Source organism: Rhinichthys klamathensis, unplaced genomic scaffold (genome assembly GCF_029890125.1).
Source record: "Rhinichthys klamathensis goyatoka isolate OS25496 unplaced genomic scaffold, OSU_Roscu_1.1 h1tg000127l_1, whole genome shotgun sequence".
Classification (NCBI taxonomy): domain Eukaryota; kingdom Metazoa; phylum Chordata; class Actinopteri; order Cypriniformes; family Leuciscidae; genus Rhinichthys; species Rhinichthys klamathensis.
In genome coordinates this window covers 1,308,180-1,336,020 of record NW_026606664.1, presented here as the reverse complement: position 1 = coordinate 1,336,020, position 27,841 = coordinate 1,308,180, and the positions used below count along the sequence as shown (strand labels likewise).

At 37.8% G+C, this 27,841-nt stretch overlaps 4 protein-coding genes across 4 annotated transcripts; 3 read left to right on the top strand and 1 right to left on the bottom strand.

The window, feature by feature from the left end:
- Positions 1-1,402: 1,402 nt before the first annotated feature.
- On the top strand, positions 1,403-14,233 carry LOC130089371 (transmembrane protease serine 9-like). The gene is made up of 15 exons (XM_056256668.1): positions 1,403-1,489; positions 1,661-1,811; positions 2,181-2,313; positions 2,551-2,802; positions 2,885-3,039; positions 3,155-3,222; positions 6,708-6,858; positions 6,951-7,089; positions 7,655-7,915; positions 8,009-8,150; positions 12,936-13,013; positions 13,099-13,249; positions 13,342-13,480; positions 13,635-13,895; positions 13,994-14,233. The coding sequence occupies exons 1-15, from the start codon at positions 1,435-1,437 to the stop codon at positions 14,147-14,149; spliced, it is 2,292 nt and encodes a 763-aa protein (XP_056112643.1). The 5' UTR covers positions 1,403-1,434; the 3' UTR covers positions 14,150-14,233.
- Positions 6,565-8,396, top strand: LOC130089213 (mast cell protease 4-like). Its single transcript, XM_056256431.1, has 5 exons — positions 6,565-6,623; positions 6,708-6,858; positions 6,951-7,089; positions 7,655-7,915; positions 8,009-8,396. The coding sequence occupies exons 1-5, from the start codon at positions 6,566-6,568 to the stop codon at positions 8,156-8,158; spliced, it is 759 nt and encodes a 252-aa protein (XP_056112406.1). The 5' UTR covers position 6,565; the 3' UTR covers positions 8,159-8,396.
- A 178-nt stretch (positions 14,234-14,411) lies between the features above and the next one.
- On the bottom strand, positions 14,412-23,122 carry micos13 (mitochondrial contact site and cristae organizing system subunit 13). Its single transcript, XM_056256428.1, has 4 exons — positions 22,954-23,122; positions 22,518-22,674; positions 15,482-15,533; positions 14,412-15,361 (listed from the first exon to the last, which is right to left on the bottom strand). Exons 1-4 carry the CDS (start codon positions 22,980-22,982, stop codon positions 15,264-15,266), a joined length of 336 nt encoding a protein of 111 aa, XP_056112403.1. The 5' UTR covers positions 22,983-23,122; the 3' UTR covers positions 14,412-15,263.
- Positions 23,123-23,703: 581 nt separating this feature from the next.
- hsd11b1la (hydroxysteroid (11-beta) dehydrogenase 1-like a) lies at positions 23,704-27,011 on the top strand. Its single transcript, XM_056256332.1, has 6 exons — positions 23,704-23,929; positions 25,266-25,396; positions 25,482-25,685; positions 26,118-26,211; positions 26,299-26,464; positions 26,708-27,011. Exons 1-6 carry the CDS (start codon positions 23,842-23,844, stop codon positions 26,889-26,891), a joined length of 867 nt encoding a protein of 288 aa, XP_056112307.1. The 5' UTR covers positions 23,704-23,841; the 3' UTR covers positions 26,892-27,011.
- The last annotated feature ends 830 nt before the right edge of the window (positions 27,012-27,841 follow it).

Here is a 27,841-nt window from a genome sequence, read left to right as displayed (position 1 = left end):
GTGGATTCCTCATTTCTGATCAGTTTGTCTTGACTGCTGCACATTGTTGCGGAAAAGTATTATTTATGAGTTAAAATCTCCTTTGACTTTGCAACCATACAATATATCGTTTGACATATGTGCATTTCCAATATGCCTTTTAAACAGACAAATGATTCTGATGGTTGTGGTTGGTGCCTATGACTTGGGTAAGAGTTCAGAACACATTGGAGTGAAGTCCTACATCCCGCATCTAAAATATATACTGTATCCAGGCCTATGCAGAATGACATCATGCTTTTAAAGGTAACATCCTGTAATACCAAAAAAAAAAAAAACTCAACTTAGACTTCAGGGCTTCTGTACAAAAAAACGTATAATCCAACGAACTTAAGTCTTATAAAAGATTGTTTATTAAAAATGGTTGTGTTTTTAAATTACAGCTAGAGAAAAGTCAAACTAAACAAAGTTAGACTGATATCATTACCAAAGAAAGAAGACGTGGGAACAGATACTGTCTGTAGTGATGCTGGCTGGGGAAGACTGAAGACTAATGGCCAACTAATGGAGGCAAATGTGTATTTAATGAATAACACAGAATGTAGCTATAGATGGGGAAATTTCTACTCAGTCTCAGAGATGATGTGTGGCCGTGGTGGATCCTGCCTTGAATGTTAAAATTATTCACAAACTTGTACGAACTGCATGGTTTCACTGGTGACGTGTTGATCTGTGTTTCTTAACAGGGGGATTCTGGAGGTCCTTTGGTTTGTGGAGACACTGCAGTTTTTTTGTTGTTGTAATAAACCCATTAAAAAATCACATGAGAAGCATCAGTTATATTCAAAATTTTGTCACCTCGCCAACACCCTCATAAATGACTCATGCACTTATCTCAATGAGGGGGGGAGGGGGGACTGAAACACCCAAAACTGTTGCTAAAATTTACAGAAATAAAAACAAAACATATTTCAAAACAGAAATGATATCATGAACTGTGGTGTTTCAACAACAACAACAACAACAACAACAAAAATCATACTTATTTTATGAATGCAACAATTTTTCAGACAGGTCAAAATGAAATATAAAATAAAAACGGTGAAAAGCCTCCGGGATTTGAGTTGTAATATCTTCCTGCAAATGTTTGGTAAGTCTATCTAACCACAGTTAGTTTCAAGCTCACACCTGATTTCTCACATCTAACAGAATTTACAATAAATATTAAGCATGGATTACATCATACATGGTGCAGATTAGTCAACTCCCATCAAGAACGCAAACATAACATCTATCTTTTCCACTTCATTGCAAAGTGAGACCCACATGAAGCTGTGAAAGAGGAAGTTCAAGAACTATAAGGGGCAAAACCATGCAGCCCACTTTACATGAAATACCATCATCAACACTGAAGAGAACTTCAGCACTCCAGAAAAACCTTCCCAGAACAGCATCATGATCGTCTGTGTGCTTTTGCTAGTCACCCTGCTACCATATCTGAGCCTTCAAGGTGAGTCCGATAGAAAAAGACAGATGTCTTTTGCATTGTCATTTTTAACGCAGATGTCATGCATTTTTAGCATTGCTATCACTACTCTCAATATATTGATCTGAAGGAACATTTAGTCAAATCTACAAGTCAAATTCTTATTTGACCAACCTAAACTAATTTCTCTTTCAGCATCTGTGGATGTAGGTATAGTGAACGGTACAGAAGCCAAACCTCATTCAAGACCCTACATGGTCTCCATTCAAAGAAATAACAAACACAAATGCGGTGGCTTCCTTGTGTCTGAACAGTTTGTCATGACGGCTGCACACTGCTTTACAGAGTAAGTTTTTTTTTTTCAGCTAGAATTTCGTTGTGAGTCAAAGAGTCTCAAAAGGGTCTTCACTTGGTGTGACTATTTTCGAAATGATATATGATAGTACCCAACCTAGTGGGTACACATAAAGGTAGTCTGCCAATTAGTTTGAACCCAAAATGTGTTTATACTTAACCATCTTAACCAAAGTTACCAAACTAAAGTTGACCTAAATATTTGTGGCTTTGTAATGGAAGCATCATAACAAAGTTTTCTATTACAATATGGTTCTAAATTCATGTTATTATACTGCAGGTCAAGCCTAAAATGCATAACTCAATTTTGAGCAGTCCTCGTTTAAAACTAAAACGCATGTATTCTTCCTCGTCTTGACAGAGGAGAGAAGCTGACAGTCATGGTTGGAGCTCATGATCACAATCATGGTACTAGCCGCATGGAAGTCAAGTTCTACCACATCCACCCTGGGTATGAGTCTAAGAGTCTGCTAAATGACATCATGCTACTTCAGGTAAATGATTCAGCTAGATTTTTCAGGGCAAACTGCAAGAAAACTATTTAATTCTTAACTATATGCTATACAAAATTCTGAGGCAGGTGGTCATAATATTTTGGCTTATTGATGTATGTAGCAATTGCAAAGTACTAGCACATATTCCCATTATCCTCATAAAATAATTAGGTTAAGTTTATCATTTATATTCATTTTGAAAATTATCAGCATTAATGATTGAATTACTTGATGTAGCTGCGTATAAAGGTCAACAAGACCAACAAAGTTGACTGGATCTCCATACCAAAGAAAGATCAGGACATCAAGGCCAAGGCCCAATGCAGTGTTGCCGGATGGGGGAAAATAACCACCAATGGTGCAGCAAGTGATAAACTTATGGAGGCTGATGTCACAATCTTTGATAAAAAAGCATGTCAGAAGTACTGGGGGAAGCAGTACTCCACCTCAAGGATGGTGTGCGCAGGGGGTCGTGGAGGATTTTGTCAGGTACAAAGTATATTCTGGAGACATCATAAATAGTGTAACAGTTCAATTTTATTCACAGTTTGTAACTTTCCCCACTTCTCAGGGTGATTCTGGAGGACCTTTGGTGTGTAAAAAAGTCGCAGTTGGTATCGTTTCATTCAATCAGCCAAAGAAATGTAACTCCCCTACATTACCCAATGTCTACACCAAGATTTCCAAATTTCTGCCTTGGATAAAATGTATTTTGGGAGGTGTGAAGCAAAATCTTGATTAATAAACATTTTATTTTCTAACAAGAATACTCTATTGAACTCTGTGTGGATTTATGGAGATTTTATGATTTGACATGTTGATCAGATGTGACACTTTTCAGTGGAAAGATGGTCTCGACCCTTCTCAGCAGGCTTGGTTTCCTGTGGGGGGCTGATCGCATCGCATGTGGTCAGACACCCTGTCAGAAACACTCTATAGTTTGCAAAGACATCTTAAATAGAAAACCCGATGACTGTGCAAAAGTAATGAGACTCATCACCATAGATTAGAAAAGGTCTATTCTTACTGGAAGCACCTAAAAAAAAAGCCACAGTGTTTGTACTTTCAAGGGAAATCAACCTAAAAAAATATTTATAGTATTAAAGGGAAAATGTCATTTACTCGCTCACTTTTTTTCCATACAATGAACAATGCAAATGGGGTTGGGGTTCAATCATTGTTTGGCTGAATTATCCCTTTAAACTGGGAAAAATGTTTTAACATAACTATTTACATTTGATTATATATAAATAACAGAAGAAACATCCAAGAAATGCAGAACTGTGGTTTTCTGAGAAGGGATGCCTGACCTTGTACTTTGAGTAGTAAAAAGGCAGTGACACATTTTGCACATACCACAAGCACAATGAGGCGCTTCACTGCGATTCTGCTCGCCACGGCTGTGATTCACACTGCACATCACAGTTAGCTTCTTTCATTAGTAATGCTTGACCTTTACACATTGCACCAGTGCCATTACAGGGACTTTTTTTTTTAAGTGTATAGTTATTTTTTGATGACATAATCGATGGGAAAAAGCTTAAAAAAAAGATCTGCAATATATGGTATTGGTGCAGGTCAGAAAAAAACATGAATGTGGAGGATTTCTAATATGTGCCTACAGCTGCACACTGTGAAAGGTAAATACAATTTGTACACACAGTTTTTACAACATAGCTAACCGAGAAATAGTTAACCCAAACATTTGTCAGTTTGTTGCAAACTCAAATGATTTTCTTTCTTCTGTGGAAAGATAGCTTTGTGTGAAGAACCGGCCAAAATGCAAGTAATTATTCAGTGAAAATCTTTCCTCCAGTGAGCTTTCCTCAAGAAATCTGCTGTAAGCGGATCATTAAGCAATTTGTGAATAAATTGTTCAGTCCGATTTGTGAATCATACCAAGCGGTTATTAAAAAAGAACTGGCTCAAAATAATCATCAATTAACTGATCTGGTCCAAGTTTAAATCATTGAGCCCTATCATACATCCGCGTTTTTTGCTAGTTTCAGCCCAACGCAGTTATCATTTTCACGTCCTGCGCCACGTTGTTTAAATAGCAAATGCATTTGCACCCATCTGTTCGCCCATGGGCGTGCAGGTCTGAAAACGAGGTGTGTTCAGGGGCATTGTTGGCACGTTGCTGTTTTGAGGCAACTGAAATAGGTTTTTTTTTTTTTTTTCGCGATGTAAATATAGCTAATTCAGCATGGCGTGAGTGCAACTGGCTTTTAAAGGTAATGGGAGATGAGACTCTGGTTGGTTCATTTCATGTTACACTCAAAACATACCCATTACTCATTAAGAGAATAGGGACAACCCTTTTAAACCATGCGTCGGGTGTGCCGACCATTTTTCCCATCGTTAAACTAGCAAAAGTGATTTTGGGCATGCCTTATGCACTTGCGCCACACGCTTTAGACCATGCGCTTAGATCGTTAAAATAGGGCCCATTGACTCACTGATTTGGTTGCAGTGGTTATCAAGTCAACAGCTCACTGAAGGGGAAGATGTTCTGTGAATAATGACTTTACTGTCCTGCCTTTTATGAGCAATGTTCACCATTAAATGGAAAGAAAAACTATTTAGAATGTCTGATCTTTGGTTCCACTGGAAGTCAAATGACATTAGAATGAGTAAATGTGTGTGTTTGACTTCCTGTGTTGTATTCGATTCCAGTAAAGAGATGACTCTGTTCTTGAAGAAGAGTAGAGTAAATCAGGCCTAAAGGGTTAGGGTTAGGGTTAGGGTTAGTAAAGCAGTTAATGAACTTCTGGCCTGAGTGTATCAACTGTTGACATCCACAACTGCAAGGAAGCTTGGAAGGAATACATACAGAACATAAATTGCCATATTGTAGGTTTTTAGATTAGGGATTCTATTGCCCTTCTCTTTTAACCCCATCTTTGCATATATTCTTGCAAGGAGATCCAGGAGGTCCGACCGTTGGTGTGCAATTCAATGGTGGGCACCGCCTTCTTCAGCATAAAGGGATGCGAATATCCTGATGTACCAAAATATAAACTGATATTTCAAAACATGCACGATGGATAAAAGTAAGGATGAACAAGAAAGAAATGTAAGAATTTCATGTTCACTGTATGTTGCAAATTATGCTTACAACACTGAATGAATAAAATGTTTTGCTCAAAAACTACCTCAACATGTCTGTGCTTGCGTGTAGATCACTTTAGATAAATAATGCATTCATACACAGACACAATACATCTTCAACCTGGCTGTGACTGAAAAATTTGGTCTGAAATAAACATTTGAAATTCCATTTTCCATCAATAGGGTACAAGAAACTTGGAACTCCTAAAATAATTAAGTCATTTTTCTTTTTCAACAAAAAGGTGTTTATCATTCAGAAAAAGTTGATTTGTCAACATTTATGACAATACTAATATTTGGGAATCTAAATACAGTTTAAAACTCTATTTGTGTGATTTTTTTGGTAGCGCTTCCTTTTACAGTACAGTACTTGCGTGTACTTACAGTGTACTTACCTAGAAAGTACTGGCTAGAGGGTTCGACGGTCTAATATAAGGTAAGTACATGGATTAGGGGTAGGTTTAGGGGTAGGTTCAGGGTTAGTACCTAGTTATTACCCAGTTTTATAATTACTATAATAAGTACATAGTAAGTACATGGGTAACAGGACTGTAAAAGGAAGCGTTACCATTGTTTTTCTACAGAGATATATATAGGGTAGGAACACTGAATACACCTCAAAGTTGGGACAGGCCAAAGTTACCATAAATCAGACATTCGATGTGTTTAAAACTAGCTAATATTTTGTACTAAATGAAATAAATCGAACTTATCTAATATTTGCACAACAAAAAAAACATAGGACGTGTACATCTAATGCATTAAATAAAGTAGTGGGACACTAGTCTGTACCCTATTCAAAATGCCACATGCAATCGCATGTTCTCTGCTGTGTAAAATCTGGCAAATTCTACTACACATTCACAATAAGCCATGACTTGGAGTTTAAAAAAGGAAACAGGGTTAAATCAAACCAGAAGATCACAGGAACCCATAAATTGAGTTTTCCCCATAGTTTTACCAATATATGCTGGAGAAGATCTTGCATTCAAGGAAAGCTAAAGTTTTTGTAGCACACTAAACAATAGGTGGCAAGTTCAGCATTTTGCATCATCTCTGTCTGTCAGGAGGATGTGTCGTGTTATGTGGTAAAGACCTATATAAATGACTGGTGGTCTCATTAGCAGCGTCTTATACCAAGATGACTACAGCGTACAGCCTGTTGCTCTCAGTGGCTTTGACAAGCTTGACACTGACTAGTTAGTAAAATCATGCTTTACTGATAATACAATAATAACTGAACTGCTTCTGGTTAACTCAAACTTGCATCTTGATTGGTTTAGGTACATTTGGAGCTGATATCATCAATGGCAAAAAAGCCAAGAAGAGCTCCATGCTTTACATGGCATCAGTTCAGATTGAAGGACAACACAGATGTGGAGGATTCCTGATCGACCCGAGCTACGTGCTCACGGCCGCACACTGCGATAAAAGGTAATATGATAGTCAGTCTACTGTTAAACTGGGATATGTTTGGTGTTCAACAAAACTGTTCACTGTAATCTGCAATTGTGTTAATGTTAAAGAGGCAACATGACTGTGGTCCTGGGCACCCACAACATCAGTCCACAAGGGGCGAATCTGAGAAGATATACAGTGCAAAATAAACATAAGCACCCATCTTTCAAAAACGTGAAAGCTGGCAATGACATCATGCTTCTGAAGGTACAATATTTCATTAATAAATTCAAATGTTTTATAAAATATAATAATAATTATTAAGAGGTCATAATTTAAATACAATTAAACTATTTAATTTATATTACTTTGTTTATAATTAAAATAAATGTATAGTAATAAAATATATTTAAAACATTTCTTTATTTTGTTTACCATTAAAACAAATGTTTAATATGTATTATTATTATTACATTGTAAAATTAAATTACAATATTTAATTTCCAATTTATATTTTAGAATTTAATAAGAACACATATTTAATTTTCCATTTCATAATATAAACATATATATAGATGTTTATTTTCACTTTAGAATTAAATATTAATAAATTGTATTATAAAGTAAATATAACATTTTAATTTGTATTTTAATTATTGCATTTTATTTTAGAATTTACTTATAACATTATATGATAATGATAATTAAATAATATACTAAATACTTTAAATTATACATTATATATTAATTATAAAGTAAGGAATTTTAATAACAGTAACATGGTAACTAATGGTAATCATGAAGACTGCACTTTTCTTGTGTGGAATTCTAGCTGTCCAAGAAGCTGAAAGCCAAAGGTGTGAAAATCATCAAAATCCCGAGCAATGACAAACCACTGAAGCCTAAATCCAAGTGTCAGGTTGCTGGATGGGGTAAAACCGAACAGCATAATGTGGTGAACGATCTGCTGGTCACAGACGTGTTGACCATCAACTTCACAATCTGCAAGACGATGTGGGAAAAAGTGCAAGTAAAACTCCCAGAAAACACTCTGTGCGCTGGAGGCTCCAAGACTAAAAGTGGCGCTTGCCAGGTACTTCTATTTTGGTGAAAGTTCATAATTTGTAAGTCTATTCTTCTGAACTCAACGATGTGATTGTAATGAATATCAAACATATTATTGCAGGGCGATTTGGGTGGACCGCTAGTGTGCAGTGGGAAAGCGGTGGGCATCGTCTCTTTGGATCGCTGCGACTACCCAAATGTTCCCAATATTTACACTCAAATTTCAAAATACACAGTCTGGATCAAGAAGGTGATCAATGGAGGTGCCTGATGCCTTTAACACTGAATTGTATTGTTGTGCAGGGTGGTGTTGTGTTGTCAGAGGTCATTCAGTATCATTTTGCTGTTTCTTAGATGGTCACAAAGATCTTGTTGGTGCATGAGGCATGTTTGCTTCAGAACGTGCATTTGCTGCCACATTACTTACTCTACAGGAAAGTTCTCATCATTCGTTGTATTTCCTTAGGTTTAAACAGATCTCTGCTCGACTATGTCATAATGCACACACAACCCACAAACCCTGTATTTTTTTCCACGCACAATAATTTCTAACATGTTCTGGTAATAAAACGTATGCGGCCACAGAAAACTTTCAAAATGAGTAAAGACGTGCAGTAAATGGTTGGGGTCCATCTTGACACAAATGCAGCATCACTCTGTGGTAAAGCTGAATAGTGTTACTAACTTGTGCTTTTATGTGGTCAACAGATCGTTTCCGAGATTAACTCCCATAGTCTTGTAAACAATGTTTAAAAAATACATTTACTCAGAAGAACTCCATCAAAAGATTTGACATGATTTATTTTACATTAGACAAAGCAACACGGGATTATAAACTATACAAAACTCCATTTGTGACTATATGAAAGGTGAATTTTGGTGAATCAATGCCAGAAAAGATTTTGGCATTTCAGATTCCATTTCCAGGAAGATATTTCATAAATAAATAAAAGAACTGGATAACAATATCCATATCGAACACGTTTATATTTTTATCTTCAAATAAGGATTCACCTCGAAGCTTTACAACTTCAAGATTATTTTTTTTGTTATTTCTGCAACCAAAGAGCACAATTGCGTAAAACAAAAATAAAGTGGAAATTTTTGGTTTATACCATTATAATCTTCATAATCTTACATTTTACAAACTTTAATTGTTGTTCCTCAAAACTTAATGTGATTCAGTCCGACATATATGAGGGTGAAAACGCACGTTGAATCAACTCAATGATTGACATTAAAGACTGTTAAGAGTTTCATGCTTACTGTATTTTGCAAATTATGATTAAACATACAATACTGACCAAATAAATTGTTTTGCTACTGACTGAGTCTGTATTTTCACAATGGCAAACTATGCATGCAGAAAAACCTTTGTATGAGCTGCTTGTGTGTATAATATGGGTTAACTTAGAGAAATAATGCATTCATACACAGACATAACAAACTAGGGATGGACAGCATATTAAACCTGACTGAAATCTTTGGTTTGAAATGTTATTTTCCTTCAATAGGTTACAAAATATCCTAGAACTCTTAAAATAATGAAGTCGTTTTTCCTTTAAACAAAAAGACAATGAACGGAGGAGTTTGGCATTCATAAAAGGTTAATTGATAACATTTGGAAATGTTAGATTTAGATTTCCAAAACAAAATTTGGAAATCTAAATACAGTTTAAAACGCATTTGTTTGATTTGAATTTTCTAGGAAGATATATTTATAGGGTTGCAAGTAACGGTTGCAAATTTAGCCAAAATTATTTATTACAGTCGAGATGGCCAAGACTTCAAAAGTGGGACAGGCCAAAAATCATAATATAAATAAGACGTGATGTGCTTAAAACTAGGTAAATGCCCGGTTTCAAACATAGTGAGCCAGGATTAGGCCTTAGTTTGATTGGAGCATTTAAGTGGCTTTTATAAACGTGCTTTGAGTGTGCGGCTGCTGTATTTTTACAATTTTCCATAAACGTGCTTTAGAAAAAAAAAACATTACTGTTGTGCATTTTGAGACAAAACAATGGCACTGACATCTTTTAAGTCAGTGCAAGTTGCTTTTAGGTTAACCCAGCTCAAACATGCATTTTAGTCTGGTACTAGCTTAAGCCTTGTCATATTAGATGATATACACCAATAATCCAAAACATGACTGCCTAATATGCTGCTGGTCCACAGCGTGCTGTCAAAACAGCACTGACTCGCCGAGGCATGGACAAGACCCCTGAAGGTGTCCTGTGGTCTCTGGCACCAATACGTTAGCAGCAGATCCTTCAAGTTCTGTAGGTTGCGAGGTGGAGCTATTGAGGATTGATCTTGTCGGTTCAGCACATCCTATCGATGCTCAATTGGATTGAGATCTGGGGAATTTGAAGGCCAGGGCAACACCTTAAACTCTTCATCATGTTCCTCAAACCATTCTTGAACAATGTGTGCAGTGTGCCAGAGTGCATTATCCTGCTGAAGGAGACCAGGGTACCTGGTCTGCAACAATGTTACAACAGGGTGTCCCAACAGAACTTTGCCCAGAGCATCACACTCCCTCCAGCGGCTTTTCATCGTCTCACAGTGCATCACTTTCCTAGGTAAACGGCGCACATGTACTACACGGCCGTCCACGTGATGTAAAAGACAATGGGAATTGTCGGGCATGGTGACCTTCTTCTACTGCTCCAAGGTCCAGTTCTGACGTGCCCATTGTAGGCACTTTCGATGGTGGACAGGCGTCATCATAGGCACTTTGATTATTCTACAGCTACGCAGCCCCATACGCAGCAGACTGTGATACACTGTGTGTTGTGACACATTCCTCCCATAACAATCCCATAAGATTTTGTGTGACTTGTGCCACAGTAGACCTTCTGTTTGAATACACCAGACAGGATGGCCTTTGTCGTCCTTGTGCATTGATGACCCTCGGGCTTCCAACACCCTGTCGTCGGTTTTTGGTTTGTCCATCCTCGCACCACTGTTGACTGGGAGCAACACTTGCATTTCAGAGATACTCAGACCTAGTCAGTCGCCTTGCCATTACAATTTGGCCCTTGTCAAAGTCACTGAGATCTTTGTTCCTGCCCATTTCTCCTGCATCCAACACATTGATTTTGAGAACTGATTGTTTATTTAACATCTAATCTACCCAGACCTTAATACGTGGCCTTGTTAGATGATCAATGATATTTGCTTCACCTGTGACTGATCACATTTTACTTTCGAAATATCGGCAATTCAGGGACAGCAATTGTTTGAATGGTGGGTTTATCAGCCTATTATTCTTAATGAAAACCAAAACTAGAAAACCAACTAACCCTTTGCAGGTTCCCTATTAGCATTGGGTTCAAATCCAAAATATTGCCAAAGAGGCGCTTTTACATTTTTTTTTGGAACCAAATCTTCCGCCACGTGATAAGTGAAATCTGTCTCCTGCTGCTGATCTGTGCAGTGACTCGAGCTGCATTGAGCAGACGTGTTCAGTTTTTTATTGTAGAGTCTGTTCTCTAACTTAACTAAATGATTTTTATTACTATAAAAAATCAGAATGATGGTGGGGCGGTGCAGTGGTGGCCAAGTGATGTAACCGGTGTTGCGGCTGAACATCGTGTAACACCAGTAAGACAGAGTATCGCAGCAAGCCTGAACAGAATACATCCTGCCTTCTTTAAAATAAAGCCAATCGCTGATTTGCAAAGTTATTGCATCACTGCAGCTGCCGTTAGAACCAACACATTCTCATCCTTTGGCGTCATATAGGTGACACCATATGACATTTCGTCGAAATCTTACGCACATGGCATCCTTTAGCGTCAACATAACACGCACTGTTATGGGTAGGTTTAGGTCTGGGGTAGGGTTACGGTTATGACGCCTTGGGATTTGCGTCTCATATTGACGCTAAAGGACGCCATGTGCGTAAGATTTCGACGAAATGTCCAAAGCGTCACATGAATGACGCCTTGGGATGAGAACGGGCTGGTTAGAACCTGAGGCTCGCACTTAGGACTACACGTGCATTGGCTGGTCTAGCCTGGAAATTAAGCTTTTTTTTAACACAGTTTGAGCCTATGAAACAACATAGGACAGTGCGTGCCAGATTATGTTGCTGATTTAAAATGTTACTTAATTGTGAGTTCAGCAAGCACTTTTTGAGATTTCAGGATTCCCCCATTCCAATAGATAGGACTTGGTCTTGGATGCCCCAGAGGCGTTGCTAATATGGCCGCAGAGTGAACAGACTTTCCTTGAAAGAGACTTTGTCTGTGGTCTCTCTCCATTTGAAAAGCAGCATAGCAATCAATCAGCGACTGACAAATGCAGATTCAAGTAGCTTTATTGACAAAAAGGCTTTACATTGCCAAAGCATTGGTAGGGCTCTGATCCAATTGTGTTGAGCATTGTCAAATTTACAGGCAACAATGGGCAGCAGATTAGGCTGTGATTGACAGTGCTCTGACCCAATGACATTGAGCATTGTCAGATTAACAGTTCCTGTTCGTGACAAGCACCAGTTTAGAAAACAAGCGCTCCCCGGCACAGGTGAGAGGTGTTGTGCTCAATTCTGACCACTGCCAGATTATTACTCCCCTGAGTCCCCAGTATAAGTAAATTTAGGATTAGGTGTGGGAGTGGGGTTAGGGTTAGGATTAGGCAACCAGGTAGCGGACTCAACGAGAGTTCGGCACAACGCCGGTGTGGTGTGAGTTTAGAACTGAAACTGAAGTAGGGAGGGGAGATATAAGATTAGTCCGTCATGGGCGCTGTGCGCTCGTCAATTGTCTTATATTTGAAAACCTTCATCCAGTAACACTAGTACTGTAGAAAAAGAATAATCAGAAAATATTTGCATTACCCACTGAACAGAGGTTAGTCTGCGTTAATACGTCCCCGCCTGAAAGGCATTAGTTTTACCAAAATATACTGGACAAGATCTTGTATTCAAGGACTGCCACACTATGCAATAGGTGGCAAATTCAACATTTTGCGTCATCTCTGTCTGTCAGGATGTGTCGTGTTATGTGGTAAAGACCTATATAAATGACTGGTGGTCCCATTAGCAATCTTCAGTCTTATCAAGATGACTACAGCGTACAGCCTGTTGCTCTCAGTGGCTTTGACAAGCTTGACACTGACTGGTTAGTAAAAATCATGCTTTACTGATAATACAATAATAACTGAACTGCTTCTGGTTAACTCAAACTTGCATCTTGATTGGTTTAGGTACATTTGGAGCTGATATCATCAATGGCAAAAAAGCCAAGAATTCCTCCATGCTTTACATGGCATCAGTTCAGATTGAAGGACAACACAGATGTGGAGGATTCCTGATCGACCCGAGCTACGTGCTCACGGCCGCACACTGCGATAAAAGGTAATATGATAGTTAGTCTACTGTTAAACTGGGATATGTTTGGTGTTCAACAAAACTGTTCACTGTAATCTGCAATTGTGTTAATGTTAAAGTGGCAACATGACTGTGGTCCTGGGCACCCACAACATCAGTCCACAAGGGGCGAAGCTGAGAAGATATACAGTGCAAAATAAACATAAGCACCCATCTTTCAAAAACGTGAAAGCTGGCAATGACATCATGCTTCTGAAGGTACAATATTTCATGAATAAAAACATTATTTTTAATAATAATAATAAAAATAATAATAGATACATTTATACTTTAACTCTAATTGTATGTGTATTAAAAGTAATTCATCTAATGGTAATCATGAAGACTGCACATTTCTTGTGTGGAATTCTAGCTGTCCAAGAAGCTGAAAGCCAAAGGTGTGAAAACCATCAAAATCCCGAGCAAGGAAAAACCACTGAAGCCTAAATCCAAGTGTCAGGTTGCTGGATGGGGTAAAACCGAACAGCATAATGTGGTGAACGATCTGCTGGTCACAGACGTGTTGACTATCAACTTCACAATCTGCAAGACGATGTGGGAAAAAGTGCAAGTAAAACTCCCAGACAATGTCTTGTGCGCTGGAGGTTTCGAGACTAAAAGTGGCGCTTGTCAGGTCCGTCTACAACAATATTTTGGTGAAATTTCATAATTTGCTATTCTATTTACTTCTGAACTCAGTTGGTTATCAATCTGAAATGCATTGTCTTGCAGGGTGATTCAGGTGGACCACTAGTGTGCAGTGGGAAAGCGGTGGGCATCGTCTCTTTCAACATGGGTCGCTGCGACTACCCAAATGTTCCCAATATTTACACTCAAATTTCAAAATACACAGTCTGGATCAAGAAGGTGATCAATGGAGGTGCCTGATGCCTTTAACACTGAATTATATTGTGCAGTTTGCTAAACTTAGATTTTATGTTGAGGTGAATGCTACCTGTCAAAATGTTTCAAGAAAAGAGCAATAAAAACTCTATAAGCAATAACTCTGCAATTCTTTATTTCTAAAGTGCCACTTCACAGAGAACGAAACCTTTCAGGGGCTGTTTGATACTCAACCACAGCTAAAGTTCACAGCCATCACCACATCCTAGAAGTTACACAACAGTCTTTTTAAACAGACTGGGGGGGGGATGGTCACAAAAACGTTGTTAGTGCATTAGGCAGGTTGAAAGAAAAAGGAAACTGCTTCTGAAAAAGTTCTCATCATTCGTTGTATTTCCTTAAGTTTAAACAGATCTCTGCTCAACTATGTAGGCCATAATGCACACACAACCCACAAACCCTGTATTGTTTTTCCACGCACAATAAGTTCTCTTACATGTTCTGGTAATAAAACGTATGCGGCCACAGAAAACTTTCAAAATGAGTAAAGACGTGCAGAAAATGGTTGGGGTCCATCTTGACACAAATGCAGCATCACTCTGTGGTAAAGCTGAATAGTGTTACTAACTTGTGCTTTTATGTGGTCAACAGATCGTTTCCGAGATTAACTCCCATAGTCTTGTAAACAATGTTTAAAAAAAAAAAACACACAATTACACAGAAGAACTCCATCCATCAAAATATTTGACATGATTTATTTTACATTAGACAAAGCAACACGGGATTATAAACTATACAAAACTGCATTTGTGTCAATATTAAAGGTGAATTTTGGTGAATCAATGCCAGAAAAGAGCATTTCCAGGAAGGGATTTCTCAAATAAATAAAAGTCCAACAACAATATACATATAGAACACTCTTGTATTATTATCTTTAAATTTGGATTCATCTCAAAACTATGTTTCTGTTATTTCTGTAACTGAAAAGCGCATGCGTAAAACAAGTGAATTTTTACCATTGTAATATTCATATTTGAATTTTACAAACTCTAAATGTTGTTCCTCAAAACTTAATGGAATTCAGTCCGGCGTATATGAGGGTGAAAAAGCTTCTTGATGTGTGTCTTCTCAGATGCTGAAACTTTGAAGGTCTAAATGCTCATTTTAAATGTTTTTTAGCGTATTGCAGGCCTTGTTTGGTGTAGTCACTAACTGTGGATGGAGCAACCGATAGAGCGTGAATAGACTTCTGGACCCCTGAGTGAAAAAACAGAGCGATTACAAGACTAGAGTATACTCATATATGTGATGATAAATTATTTGATATTTTAATACACGCATATGAAAACATTTTCCACCAAATAAACGATTGTTTACCTGAGTTCCATGCGTTCAGTGGGGAGAACTCAATTTTAGGCGTGGCTGGAAGCTGAAATATTGCATTAAATACGTTATAACAAAGTGGCTTGAAACAGTAATATTGTGAAATATATATTCTATTTGAATGCATTTTAAAATGTATTTTTTTCTTGTGATGGTGTAACAGGTTAAATAAAAGTAATTATTTCATTTATACACAATTTAGTGATATCCTGTTCCCTTAATAAAAGTCGATAAGAGATGTAAAAGTTAAGAATATAAAATAAATAAATTTGCGAATTCATTTTAGATAAAAGATGGTGATCAACCAATGAGAGCTCTTTGTCATTTGCTCCATGGGCGTCAACGAGCATGCGCGATGACAGAAGAGACGAGCTTGATTGAGAAGAGCAGACGCAATCTGATCGTCGTGATCCGTTTTTATAAATCTTTGATTGAAAATCTTTGAAATAATACGAGAAACCTTGAGAATTAATTAGTTTGATTCATTCTGAATAAGAAGCCGACTGAATTGAGGAATACATTCTACTTGGTGAGTTAGTATCATATAATTAATGATAAAAAGACTGTGTTACCTCATAATAAGATAGAATTACTGCTACTAAACCGTAAATTAGTTGCTGTGGACTGGGTTTTTCTCGTAAAGATTGTATTTTGATCCGAGTAGTCATAAATGTCTAAAGTGAACCGCGTGCTCATTATACATTGCAGTTCACCGACGCCATTTTCTGATCGCGCACGTCTGTAGTTGAGGTGCGCTGTGTGAGAGCAAACGAAAAAGATCGATCACAAAGGTAAATAATTAATCAATCAATTCTGTGAAAAAGATATTTGTATGTTACTGGTTATGTGATTACTTCAGTTTGAGCGGTTATAGTGAACCGCGGGGTTATTATTTGTTCATTTCAGAGTTCACCGTCGCCATTGTTGGCCACGTGTCTGTATAAGAAAAAGAGCTATTGATTCAGAGGTAAACGAATGTGATTATATTATTTCATGAAGAAATGGTGATTGTAACTGTGTATTAGATATTATTCTGGACCTTTAATGTGGAACTTATTTTGAAATGTACTAAATGAATGTTCTGGTCTGTGATCAGGCCAGGTTTTTTTTCTCTCTCCTTTGTTTTTTCTTTTCTTCTTGATTTCGTGGAGACATGATGACTGCACAACCTTCTGTGACATCCTGTAGATTCTGTGTTTGATGGCGAGCCAACCAAGTTTAGAGAAAGGCAGAAGACATCACTTCGTGGAGAGGAGGCCGATATCCTTTCCTTGAGTTTCCAGTGCTACTCGTTGAAGCACGACAAAGTTGACATTTAAGAACTATTTTCTTTTTGAAGGTTTATGGTCAACCACAACCCAGATTTGAGAGACATTGGAACTTTTACGAGAGATACTCGAAGGTCTTGAGAGAGAGATTATTTTCCTATTTGTTTATTCTCTGTTTACTACTTATGTGGGTATATATTTGAGAACACCGACAAGAGTGCACTCGTGGGGGATATTTCCATTATCTGTTTTATTGTCTATTGTATGTGATCTTGTAATTTACTTTATTTTATTTTATTAACTTTCTATCTTTTTTCCCTGCGAAGGAAAAAATCAATTATATTTCCATTTCTAAATCAATCTTGTGTCTGTCTGTTACTACTCATGATAACCCGCTGTCTCCTTAGCGATCCCTGATTCTTCTGACGGAATTCAAATTTTATCTGTATTATAACAGTAATATAAAAAGTCTACTAAATTACTGCAGACGAGTGCTACAATGGCAAAGCTGTATTTTCAGCATCATTACTCCAGTCTTCAGTGTCACATGATCCTTCAGAAATCATTCTTGTATGCTTTAAAGTACCACTATTATGCTATTTTAAAAGTCCCTGTAAAGTCAAAATTAAGTATGTGTTTTGAGTTTGTCACACCACAGAAAAATGTGTTATTAGTCACCCAGCCAAATTTGAATGATAAAAAAAGCCAGCAAGTACATAAAATAAGCTATCAAAATCTTGAAAAAATGAGCAGTAATCTCTGCTCTCAAACGCTGGGGGCGTGTCCACTGGCTGCGCTGAAACCACGCCCACTCGCGGGAAAGCTTAAGCTGCCGTCGACTCGCCACACTCAACTCTACAGCCGGAATGGATGCTCGCACGGTGGGCACGCACTGCCGAATGGCACCAGTTGTCGGCGCGACGGGAGGATGAAGGCTGAGGCGGGAGTCGGTTCGGCCCCATTCACCAGTAACAGCGGATTATCAGTGAATCCCAGACAGTTATCTCCGACGAAAGTTTATAAAACTATCCAGTGTAAAATGATCACTTACAGAGGCGGGTTTTGGCGGTGATCCTCAGCTCTCCATCAAAGGTGGCTCTTCACAAAATTAATCCACTTCTTCTTGATGTAATCGTTTTTCGGAAATTTAAATAAGGACACCGATCTGTTTTGTACGTGATCCGGTGATCGCATCCAGGTAGTACGCATTTCCGTGACGAAGGCATAGCTAGTAGCTAGCAATCTGTTGGCTGTGTTACTAATAATAGTACTGACAGTAACTCGCGATTGAGCGGCAAACTGATGTGAATGTGCTCTATAATATTGTTAGGAGCGGCCAGCCTCAGTGGCCTCAGTGCGTCATCAAGTAGGGGCGTTGTCCAGGAGCTCAAGGGCTCCAGTGCGTCATCGAGCCCTGTTTTAGCCCCGCCCAGAAAATCCGGAAAATAGCAATGGTGAAAAACTGTTTAACGGTCTAACTCCACAATTCAGTACTTCACAGTTCACAGTCTTTGTAATATGTTTTAGCAATACATTTCTAACATTTATAATGTGTTTAGAATTTTTTTTTGAAATTGCCTTTACAGGGACTTTAAAGGTTTCTAATTTTGTCTCCTAAAACAGGTTTACATGCAATCAAAGTAGGGCTGTTGCGATAACCGCAATATTGTAGTAGTACCGATACTGAGCGCCTGCGATTACCTGCATCTGTCTTTGAGGTCAAGTTATATATATTCGTAAATAGGTTGCCGTGTCCAAGGAAAGCGAAATATTTGTCATCCTTTTAACGTGTAAGGGTATTTACCATGAATGGTGTCAGCGCTGGTCAATGGATTGAATCAATGCCATTGGTCTCTATTAAAGGCGGGCGTACACGGTGCGATTTTTAGCTGTTTTACAAGCTCGCAGATGATTTTTTCACTCGGGAGAAATCGCGTGTAAATCGGTTATGCTCGCATGTCCCGGCTCGTATCGTGTGCGAGGAAGATACGAGCCGAGCCGAGCACCTCTCGACCTCCCGATAATTTTTAAGCATGTCGAAAAAGTTCGGGAGCTGTCGGCTTGCATTCGTGAGGTGTGTGCGGTTGAATGAGCCGATTTGTCGATCTATCCGAATTTGACCAATCAGAAACTGAGAAAATCCACAGAAGAAAGACGAAAATGGTGTGGACTACTAGAAACACTGCTTCAATTAATGTTTTTATGTTGACTTTGTGAAAGGTTAACTAAACAGCATCTGCCGTGTTCCTGCTGGCCAGTATTTGGCATATTTCATTCTGTAACATACAGATCTGTATTATGCTATTGTTTTTGATAGTGTTATACATTTCTTACAGATTCTTACACGTCACGATGATCATTACGTTTGTATCTTCAGCCTAATCTTTTTTTTATTAATGCCGACAGAACAATGTTGCCAGATATTGCTACGAAAAACAAGCAAAAACAAACAAAAACAAAGAAATTATAAAAAATCCGAAATAAGTTCAAAGCTTGTGTTTTGGAAATAAGATTAATATATCACGAACCACTTTAATAACTTCTAAACTGTGACATTAATCCAAAAAACAAGTCCGGAATACTACTGTCACCTTTCCATTATGTGGATCTGGCAACACGGGATCTGGCACCCGCGATCTCACTCACAACGCGCTCAAGCTCACTCAAGCCCCGTTCACTGCGCTATAGCTTCTCGCAGCAAAATGAATTGCAAACACTCAACATGATGAGGTGGTTTAAACGGCTAATTAATCATTCAGAGAGCTTGAAATTTTATTTTTGAATGTGTAGCCTACCGTAACTATGTTTTTTAACTCATTCACACACACACACACAAGGGTGACCGGACGTCCGTTTCCCGGTGCTGAAAACGAGTATATGTAGCAAAATAATCACGCCTTGTATCAATATTTTATATGCCGTTATGAGAGAGTTTTTGGCGCGGAACTTCGTGCGATTTCTTCGGAATTCAGCAGGTCGTAAAATCGTGTCGTATATCACTGCCTCCGTACGATTTTCGGATAAACTCACTCGTAAAGTGTGCGTGGACATACGATCTTCCGACCGTCAGAATTCGCACCGTGTACGCCCGCCTTAAGTGAAGCTTCAGCGTTACCCATGCGACGTATTGCTGGTCAGCTGAGCTTTGAAAAGTGGAGCTCAAAGTTAAAATAATCAACACCCTGTTTTATTACATCGATCTTTTAATGAATCAGTGTTTTTGAACATGTTCGTTGAATGAACGGTTTAATGAAACACTCAAAGACAGTCCCTTGCCGTCACCTAGTGGCTTAACAATGTAACTGCGCGCTGTGTAACAGCCTGTCTATGCGCAGAGATGAAGACGATGATACTGGTGAAATATCAGCAGAAATCCTCTTATCAGAACTAAGTGTTATACATGTTAAAATAGCCTAACGAGCTTATTGTCAGGATTATGTTCTGTTATGTGGACCCTTATTTTGACGCTGTTTAGTTTCGGTTACATTGGTTACTGAATATGTCCTCGCTTTTGTGCATGCTTACCACATAGTAACACTTATTTAAATAGCAACAAATAAATCAAAATAAACAAATAAATGGCGATAATACCGCATATTGTGCTATTGAGCCACTTAAAATTACAGCAAGGGAAATTCCTTCACGACAGCCGTACATTAAAGGTAAAAAAATAAAAAATAAAAATAAAACTCGCAATTTCTCATTATATACATCACATTATTCAAAGATTCGCCAACGACTCGTCCGATGATTCAGACCCTCTAAATCCCTCTTTTCCTACTCTGCTTTGATTGGCCAGACGCAACACAAACCGATGTGTATATTTCAAATGTATTGTTGAGCAAATGCGGGAACTGTATAAATAACAGTGCATATGTTCGCACAGCTAATTTGCACAAGTATTACTATTTTCAGTAAGAGAGTTATAACGAGAGTTAGCCAGAAACTTACACAATATAAAACACAAAACTGTGTATTTTTACCAGCCGGTAGAAAATATATACGTCAATAATTTATCATACTAACAGGTTGTGATTCTGAGGATCAAGTAGGTCCAAATAAAGTGGGTACTGTCTAGGGATGGGCACAGTACTCGATCACTCGAGTACTCGAACGTGACAGCGACGGTCGATCATAAAATCGATGATCTGATTTTTTTCTGATTGGTTATAGCAGCATTTTGGGTGGGACATTGAGCTCTGATTGGTTAGCGTTGACAGAACGCGGTCCAAAGTCCCAAACTGAAAAACAGAGAAAATGGCTTCAAAGTCACGTAGTGATGTCTGGCTTCACTTCGACAAAATAGACGAAAAAACTGTTCAGTGCAAAATATGCAGCGCCAAGCTGTCACACAAATCTACCACAAGTACAATGCGTTATCACTTAGTATTTGTACATAAAATGTCTTCCGATACCACCAAAGACGCAACTCAGACGAGTGCACCGCAGCCAGAGGTGAAAAGATGACACAACTAATCACCGAAATGATAGCGAAAGATTTGCTGCCCATTCGTTTCGTCGAAGGAGAAGGGTTTAAAGATTTGATGATTTCGGTAAGGATTACGGCACTGGCGCGAGTGATTTTTGTTCGCGTGACACTGAAATTGAACGCTACTTCAGTGAGCCATGCATCTCTGTAAACCAGGACCCTCTACTGTGGTGGAAGGTAAATCAGTTTACAAAGCTGAGCATCATTGCCCAGTGGTACCTAGCTGTTCCTGCGAAGCGCGTTTTTTCCACCGCCAGGCTAATTGTGAATAGACTCCGCACACGCCTCTTACCTGAGCACGTAGACCAACTTATCTTTTTGAACAAAAATAAATATGTAGGCTGTAGCCTATAGTTAAGTTTCATCAGTCGTGGCAAATAGGCCTATACAGGATGGGGGTTTTTTTTGTGTTTGTTTTAATAAATGATTCCGTCTGTTTTATTTACACATAGAAGTCGTTTGTTACACTTGTTAAATGAAAACTAAGCTGTTCATTTTTGTTTTTGTTTCATAAGCACAGTTGAAATATGCTGCTGAAGTAGCTTGACACTGAAGAGAACGTTTTATTTACTGTTGAATAAAGTAGCCTAAACGTATCATGTGTATTCATTTTTATGATGATGAACATATCCTTTATATTGTATTCAGAATTCATCAATCATGTGTTTTTCAGTAATTTAAGTCAGTTTTACTCTGAATTAAGTGTAATTTTAGTCAATATACTGTAAAATAACATTTTGTTCTATCAGAAAGTGCTAATGTAATCCAAAATATTGCTAAAATATTAAATTGATTTCTATGTCTCCATGACGGACACGCCCGAACAAGCCCTGCCCCCCGAGTGATTGTTTTTTGAGACCTATCAATGATCAAAATAAGAAATTGACAAAAATGCCCATCACTAGTACTGTCCCATCTTTAATGGATAAGCGTTTTAGACCTCATGGAAATTTGAGAAGCAATCATCGAAAGGTTATACTACTGTTGTATAACTTATCTTTTTTGTAGGATTATTAAAGTTTTTGCTGTCACTTTTGATCAATTTAATGTGTTCTTGCTGAATTGAAGTATTTTTTTTTTAAACACCAATTTACCAATCCTAAATTTTTAAATAGTAAGTCAATTTATTCTTTCCCTGCGGTCACATCTTTGTAAATAAATGCCTGGTGAGGTTTAGTTGGTGTCATCTGACGTTCTTTATATACCTTTACACTGCACTGAATGTCACAGACTCCACTTTCAGTTATACGTTCAGTTTCAGTACTTTTCGTACCTCAAAGCCAAAGTACTTCATCCACTCCTCCACAGCTGGTGGGATGGCTGCTTTAGCTCGGCCCAAGGCAACAGATCCCTCCTCGCTACCTCCAAGAAGTCCCGAATCATATGCCACATATAGGGCTCCTCCTGCAATGGTCACTTTTGTGGCAAACCTAAGATATACATAACCATTCTGTCATTCGAAGTCAAAAAGCCACATTGAGAAGTTGTTTGTTAGCACGCTAGCTATCCTTAACCTACTATGTAAAAATGAACACAGCTACTCAAATGCATGCTAATTTAATTTACAAGTATTATAGATATATAGAAAACTATCGAAAATAATAATGCACAAAATATGCCAACCAACATAACTCTTAAGCCCAAACAGACACTTGAAAGCTAACTGCTAATTAGCTCCATATACAACAACGCAATGACACTTAACTTACTTGACTACAGGCAAAATCTTGGCAGCCATGGTCTTAAAAGCAACAGTATGCTAAAAAGTGCAAAACTGTGAAACAAAAACTCAACTTCACTAATTATGTTGCTCTACTTGACAGCGAATTCCACTGACAAGGGCATTTGCACCAGTGGAATGAACTGGACTGGAGGCAATAAAGTTGGTTTTGAATGGCTGAGACGTTCGCAATCCGCAGATTCGACTAAATAAACGTCGGATGTATATACATGTTATTTGTGTTTCTGTAATAAAAAAAAAGTAAATAAATACAAAAAAATAAATAAATAAAAGCACACGATTGTTAGTGTTAATATTAATAATAAACGACTTGGTTTAATTTATTTGTTGAATGTGCCGCCATGCACTTGCTGTCAGCCGCTGTCTCATTATTATTAATCGTATTAATCATTAAGAAACATTTTTTTAATGTAATATTGTGGTTTTATGTTAACGGAATCTCTTTCCAAGCCCTAACAACGTCAATGTCAAATCTAATAAGTAACTCAATAGTTTAGCCATGCAGAGTTTACAGAAAATTAATCCTTAATCGTGATTTTCGGTTTTTATTTTCTAGCCGATCTGTTTTCTTTTTTTCTTTTATAAACACACACAAAAATGTTTTAAATAATAATGACAACAAAACTTAAAATAATTGTTAATACACCAGCAGTAGTAGGCTACTAGCGCGTTTGTTGCTCTCAAGATTATTTAAACGCCACACTTAAATCGGATTGTACTTTGGTTTGGCTCCGCCTGTCTGACACGATCTGGTTCTGCAGGTTCTTTGGTTATGTCGACTGACTTTTGACAGTTGATCGGTTCAAGTTCACATTTCTGTAAGCTGTTCTGTGGCATCTTCTACAATTTTTCACAAATGAATCTTTATGCCAAGTTACTGTTACTGTGCAGCATAGGCGTCGCTTTCATTGCGGTTCGATGGAGTGCTACGTCGTTTAATGAGGGTGAGTTGAACGGACGCCTTTTTGTTTATCTGTGCTGTAATAAAATGTAATCGTTGGCTATAGCCTGTGTAATACCAGATTAAAGTCATGTGCAAGACCCATGATAAGTCAGTCCAGGATTTAGGAGGAAGAAATGTTTTTGTCTTCCTTTTTTTGTAGCAATATTTGTGCGTTTAATAGTAGCTAGGTAGTTATAGGCTATTGCAGGTAATTAGAGTAAATAGCTATTTGCACTTTTGGAGACTAATATTTTATATAGTAGGCTATACCTTTCTGTTAATATTGTCTGTTCTCTTTCTTGTATGCGGTCAAATAATATTAATTCTGAAATAATAATAATAAAAAAAAATGGTTCCTTTAAATGTTTTTAATATGTTCCTCAAAACTCAAGTAAGCTCTCAGAAATGTGATATTTGTCCAATAATATACTGTAGAAAAGTTTGGAGTTTGACATCAGTAAAAAAATATATATATATATTTATATATATTAACTGTCAGGAAAGTACATCAGTCAGAATTAAAACATGAAAAGTAAAATGCCATTCATCATTTTATTTTGTCACTTTGAGATATTAAAATCAGCTCTGTGTTGCGCAAGGCAAGATAACAAAAATTATCTGAACAGTTGCTTATGCAATGCATAATGTTATTTTATTACTTTATGTGTAAGTAAGTGGGTGAGTGTGTTAAAGAATGAAACATGATACAACTGCATGAACTTTGTAAACCGAAATGAACTGGCACATTCATAACAGTTTTAATATAGTTGATTATTGCTCTTCATCTAATTGAAAATTGATTTTCTCCAATTGGCAACTCGTGTAATAGATTTCTACAAATGCCAATATTTGATTGCTATCAGTATCAACATGACTATTCAGACAAAAATGCCACAACACATCACCACATATTTGCTCATATATGTATAAATATTGAATACAGTTACCGAACATCCCTCCAAGAATCATTTCAGGCTTTTATTTTGCAGCCTACAGTGACATTTATACAATTAAGCGTCTCTGCCCCGCAGGTTAACGGCTGTACAAAGGACCTCGTTTTGCCCTCAAAATAATTACTGCTACCGCAGACTGTTTGTCATAATACAGAGAGACTATTGAAAAAGTTTAATATAACTTTTTTTACCCAATGGCCATGACTAATGGGAAATGGCCACATATAAAATCTTCTAACAAACTGAAATTGCGATAACCTAAAAAGCATAGAAAGCTGGTTTTATAATTTGACCTTTACAACCATGAACATTAAGTACACCATTATGAGGCATTTTATGTAATGATATTTAGTCAACATGAAAATGTGATTTGTGTCTTGTTAGAGTCTTTGAAAGGTGCCCGGGTGTTGGTGACCGGTGCCAGCACTGGCATCGGCGAGCAGTTGGCGTACCAATACGCCCGTTTAGGAGCCCAACTCGTTATCACGGCGAGGAGAGGAAATGTCCTAGAAGAGGTCAATGAGCTTTACTTCTTTCGTTCATCATTTACATTTAATTCAAGGAGGTATGATTGTTTCAAAATGCTTCCTCTGACTGCAGGTTGTGCGCAAGTGCCAGGAAATGGGGGCTCAAAAGGCCTTTTTCATCCCCGCGGACATGGCGAGCCCGTCCGATGCCGAGCGCGTGGTACAGTACGCCATCGAACAGCTCGGGGGGCTGGATTTCCTGGTTCTGAACCACATTGGGCCCAGTCCATACAGTATGTGGAATGGAGACGTAGAGCACACGCGATGGCTGCTACAGGTGTAGAATCACAATGAAAAAAAAAAGGTTTTCATAAAAGCATAGTTCATCCCAAATATGAGATTTCTATTATTATTTACTCACCCTCATATTGTTTCAAACCTGTATGATTTTCTTTGGTCTGTGGAACACACAAGAAGATAGTTCGCATAATGTCCTGACTGCTCTTTTTCATACAATGAAAGCGAATAGGGACCAAAAATGAAATAGGCCTACTGTAAAATTACCATTAATAGTAATGTAATAACTAATTAATTAAAAGAATCACTGTAGCTCTCAAATCTCATTCAGACTGTATACTCAAATATGACACATCAAGTCTTAATGGTAATATTTGGGTGAACTATACCTGTTACTTTTAATCCCATATGGTCAAACTAACTGAAATATATGACTTGATTTGTCTTTCATTCATCATACACTCTCTTATAGGTGAATTTTCTCAGTTACCTACAGATGGCTCAGAAAGCTTTGCCGACACTTGAAAAGAGTAAAGGATCGATAGTTGTTGTTTCCTCCCTTCTAGGTGATTAAAATATTAAACTTTTCTCACAGCTCTTGCTGCTTCAACCAACGAACAAATGCTGAAATAACATCTAACTGTTTTTCACAGGGAAAATGTGCAGCCCCTTCGCTTTACCATATGCCGCAACTAAGTTTGCACTCAACGGTTTCTTTGGAGGCCTCCAGCATGAGCTAGCAATGCAAAAAAGCAATGTGTCCATAACCATCTGCATACTTGGACTGATTGACACAGATAGTGCTATGGAGAAAATCAAGTGAGAACAAACTAACATCAAAGTCTTGGGTTCTTAATGCTAATAAATGACAATTAAAAGCTTTTACCTAGTGCTTGCTCAGTACTGGTTAAGATACCAAAGAACAAATGGCCAGACATAAAGTCATAAATAGCGGTTGTTCACTTACTTGTGTAACTCATAGTTTTGTAACAATCTATATCACATGACAGCTCATGTTCCAGATAAAAGGTTCATTCTTCGTGTCTCTTATGTGTTTAATAGAGGTTACATCAATATGACCGGCTACCCTGCACATGAGTCTGCCCGGCACATTATCGAAGCTGGAGCATCTCGACAGCCTGAGGCATTTTACCCCTGGTACACCTTCTACGCCTGTCTCTTCAGGGATTGGTTCCCCTACTTCAGAGATCTGGCAATTCAAAATTCCTACACATATGATCCATAACCATAAGTTAATACGGAACTAATTACTGAAAGCTGACAGTTCCTTTGAAATCCATGTGTGGAGAAATGCATTAGTGAGTGCATGAGCTATGAAACAACAAGCCCTGGTGACAGTTGCATAAACATAGCCATTAGTTAAGACTTAACAACTATGACCAACTAGCAGTTGGTAAGGGGTTGCCAGCCTTACGTTTCATTATCAAATTAGACTAATCTACTTTTTTTTATGTAACTGACTTAGAATAAAACTTTTGAGAACCTGTTGTGAAATTTAGACTATTAACGATAGATTAAAGTGTTTTATAGTAGGCTACATTATCAAGGGATTATTGCTGCTGTGAGGATTAAAAGTGTTTATAAACTTGTCGATTTTACCGTGTCTGTTGAAAACCGTGTGCCCTTTTTTGGAAGAAGCTCTAAGAAATAGTTTGTATCGTCTGAAACATTCCCTGGTTTTTCTCCATGACTGTAAAGCACTCTGAACTTACCTCATGTTTTCTTATCAGTGACTACCTGACCTATTGCCGACGCGAAAATCTGCTATCATACTTGACAATAAAGACGTTACACTAAATGCGTGCCGCTTGAGTTTTATTGCTGATAAAATTCAACATTTAGAGCTTGCAAGATAATGAATATTATGATGTTTAAGAAAAATAAGTGGCGCGCGCTGTCTGTTTTTGGCCCGTAGCCTAGGCTACAGTAAATGCAAATCAGAAAAAAGCCGCGAATACGAAACAAAGATACTTTGTGGTAACTTTAATAGCTATTACACTGATTCGAAACTATAACATATCATTAAGTTACATTAAACCTCTCCTCTGTATATGAGGGTTATTTTCTTTTCCTCAAGCTTAACGCTATTTACTTTGAATGTTGTAGCACAATATGTCCGGAAGAGGGCAGCAGACTCTTGATAGTAGCGAGCGACATAAAACAATCGTTAGTGCA

Coding starts and splice junctions, on each gene's coding strand:
- LOC130089371 (XM_056256668.1), top strand. CDS start 1,435: ATGATCGTCTGTGTGCTTTTGCTAGTCACCCTGCTACCATATCTGAGC. Junction 7,916..8,008: donor CTAAAAGTGGCGCTTGCCAG/GTACTTCTATTT, acceptor ATATTATTGCAG/GGCGATTTGGGTGGACCGCT. Junction 13,896..13,993: donor CTAAAAGTGGCGCTTGTCAG/GTCCGTCTACAA, acceptor ATTGTCTTGCAG/GGTGATTCAGGTGGACCACT.
- LOC130089213 (XM_056256431.1), top strand. CDS start 6,566: ATGACTACAGCGTACAGCCTGTTGCTCTCAGTGGCTTTGACAAGCTTG. Junction 6,624..6,707: donor GACAAGCTTGACACTGACTA/GTTAGTAAAATC, acceptor TGATTGGTTTAG/GTACATTTGGAGCTGATATC. Junction 7,090..7,654: donor ATGACATCATGCTTCTGAAG/GTACAATATTTC, acceptor GTGGAATTCTAG/CTGTCCAAGAAGCTGAAAGC.
- micos13 (XM_056256428.1), bottom strand. CDS start 22,982: ATGGCTGCCAAGATTTTGCCTGTAGTCAA. Junction 22,675..22,953: donor AAGATTTTGCCTGTAGTCAA/GTAAGTTAAGTG, acceptor TGTATATCTTAG/GTTTGCCACAAAAGTGACCA. Junction 15,534..22,517: donor TGAAGTACTTTGGCTTTGAG/GTACGAAAAGTA, acceptor GCAATATTTCAG/CTTCCAGCCACGCCTAAAAT.
- hsd11b1la (XM_056256332.1), top strand. CDS start 23,842: ATGAATCTTTATGCCAAGTTACTGTTACTGTGCAGCATAGGCGTCGCT. Junction 26,212..26,298: donor TGTTGTTTCCTCCCTTCTAG/GTGATTAAAATA, acceptor TGTTTTTCACAG/GGAAAATGTGCAGCCCCTTC. Junction 26,465..26,707: donor AGTGCTATGGAGAAAATCAA/GTGAGAACAAAC, acceptor TGTGTTTAATAG/AGGTTACATCAATATGACCG.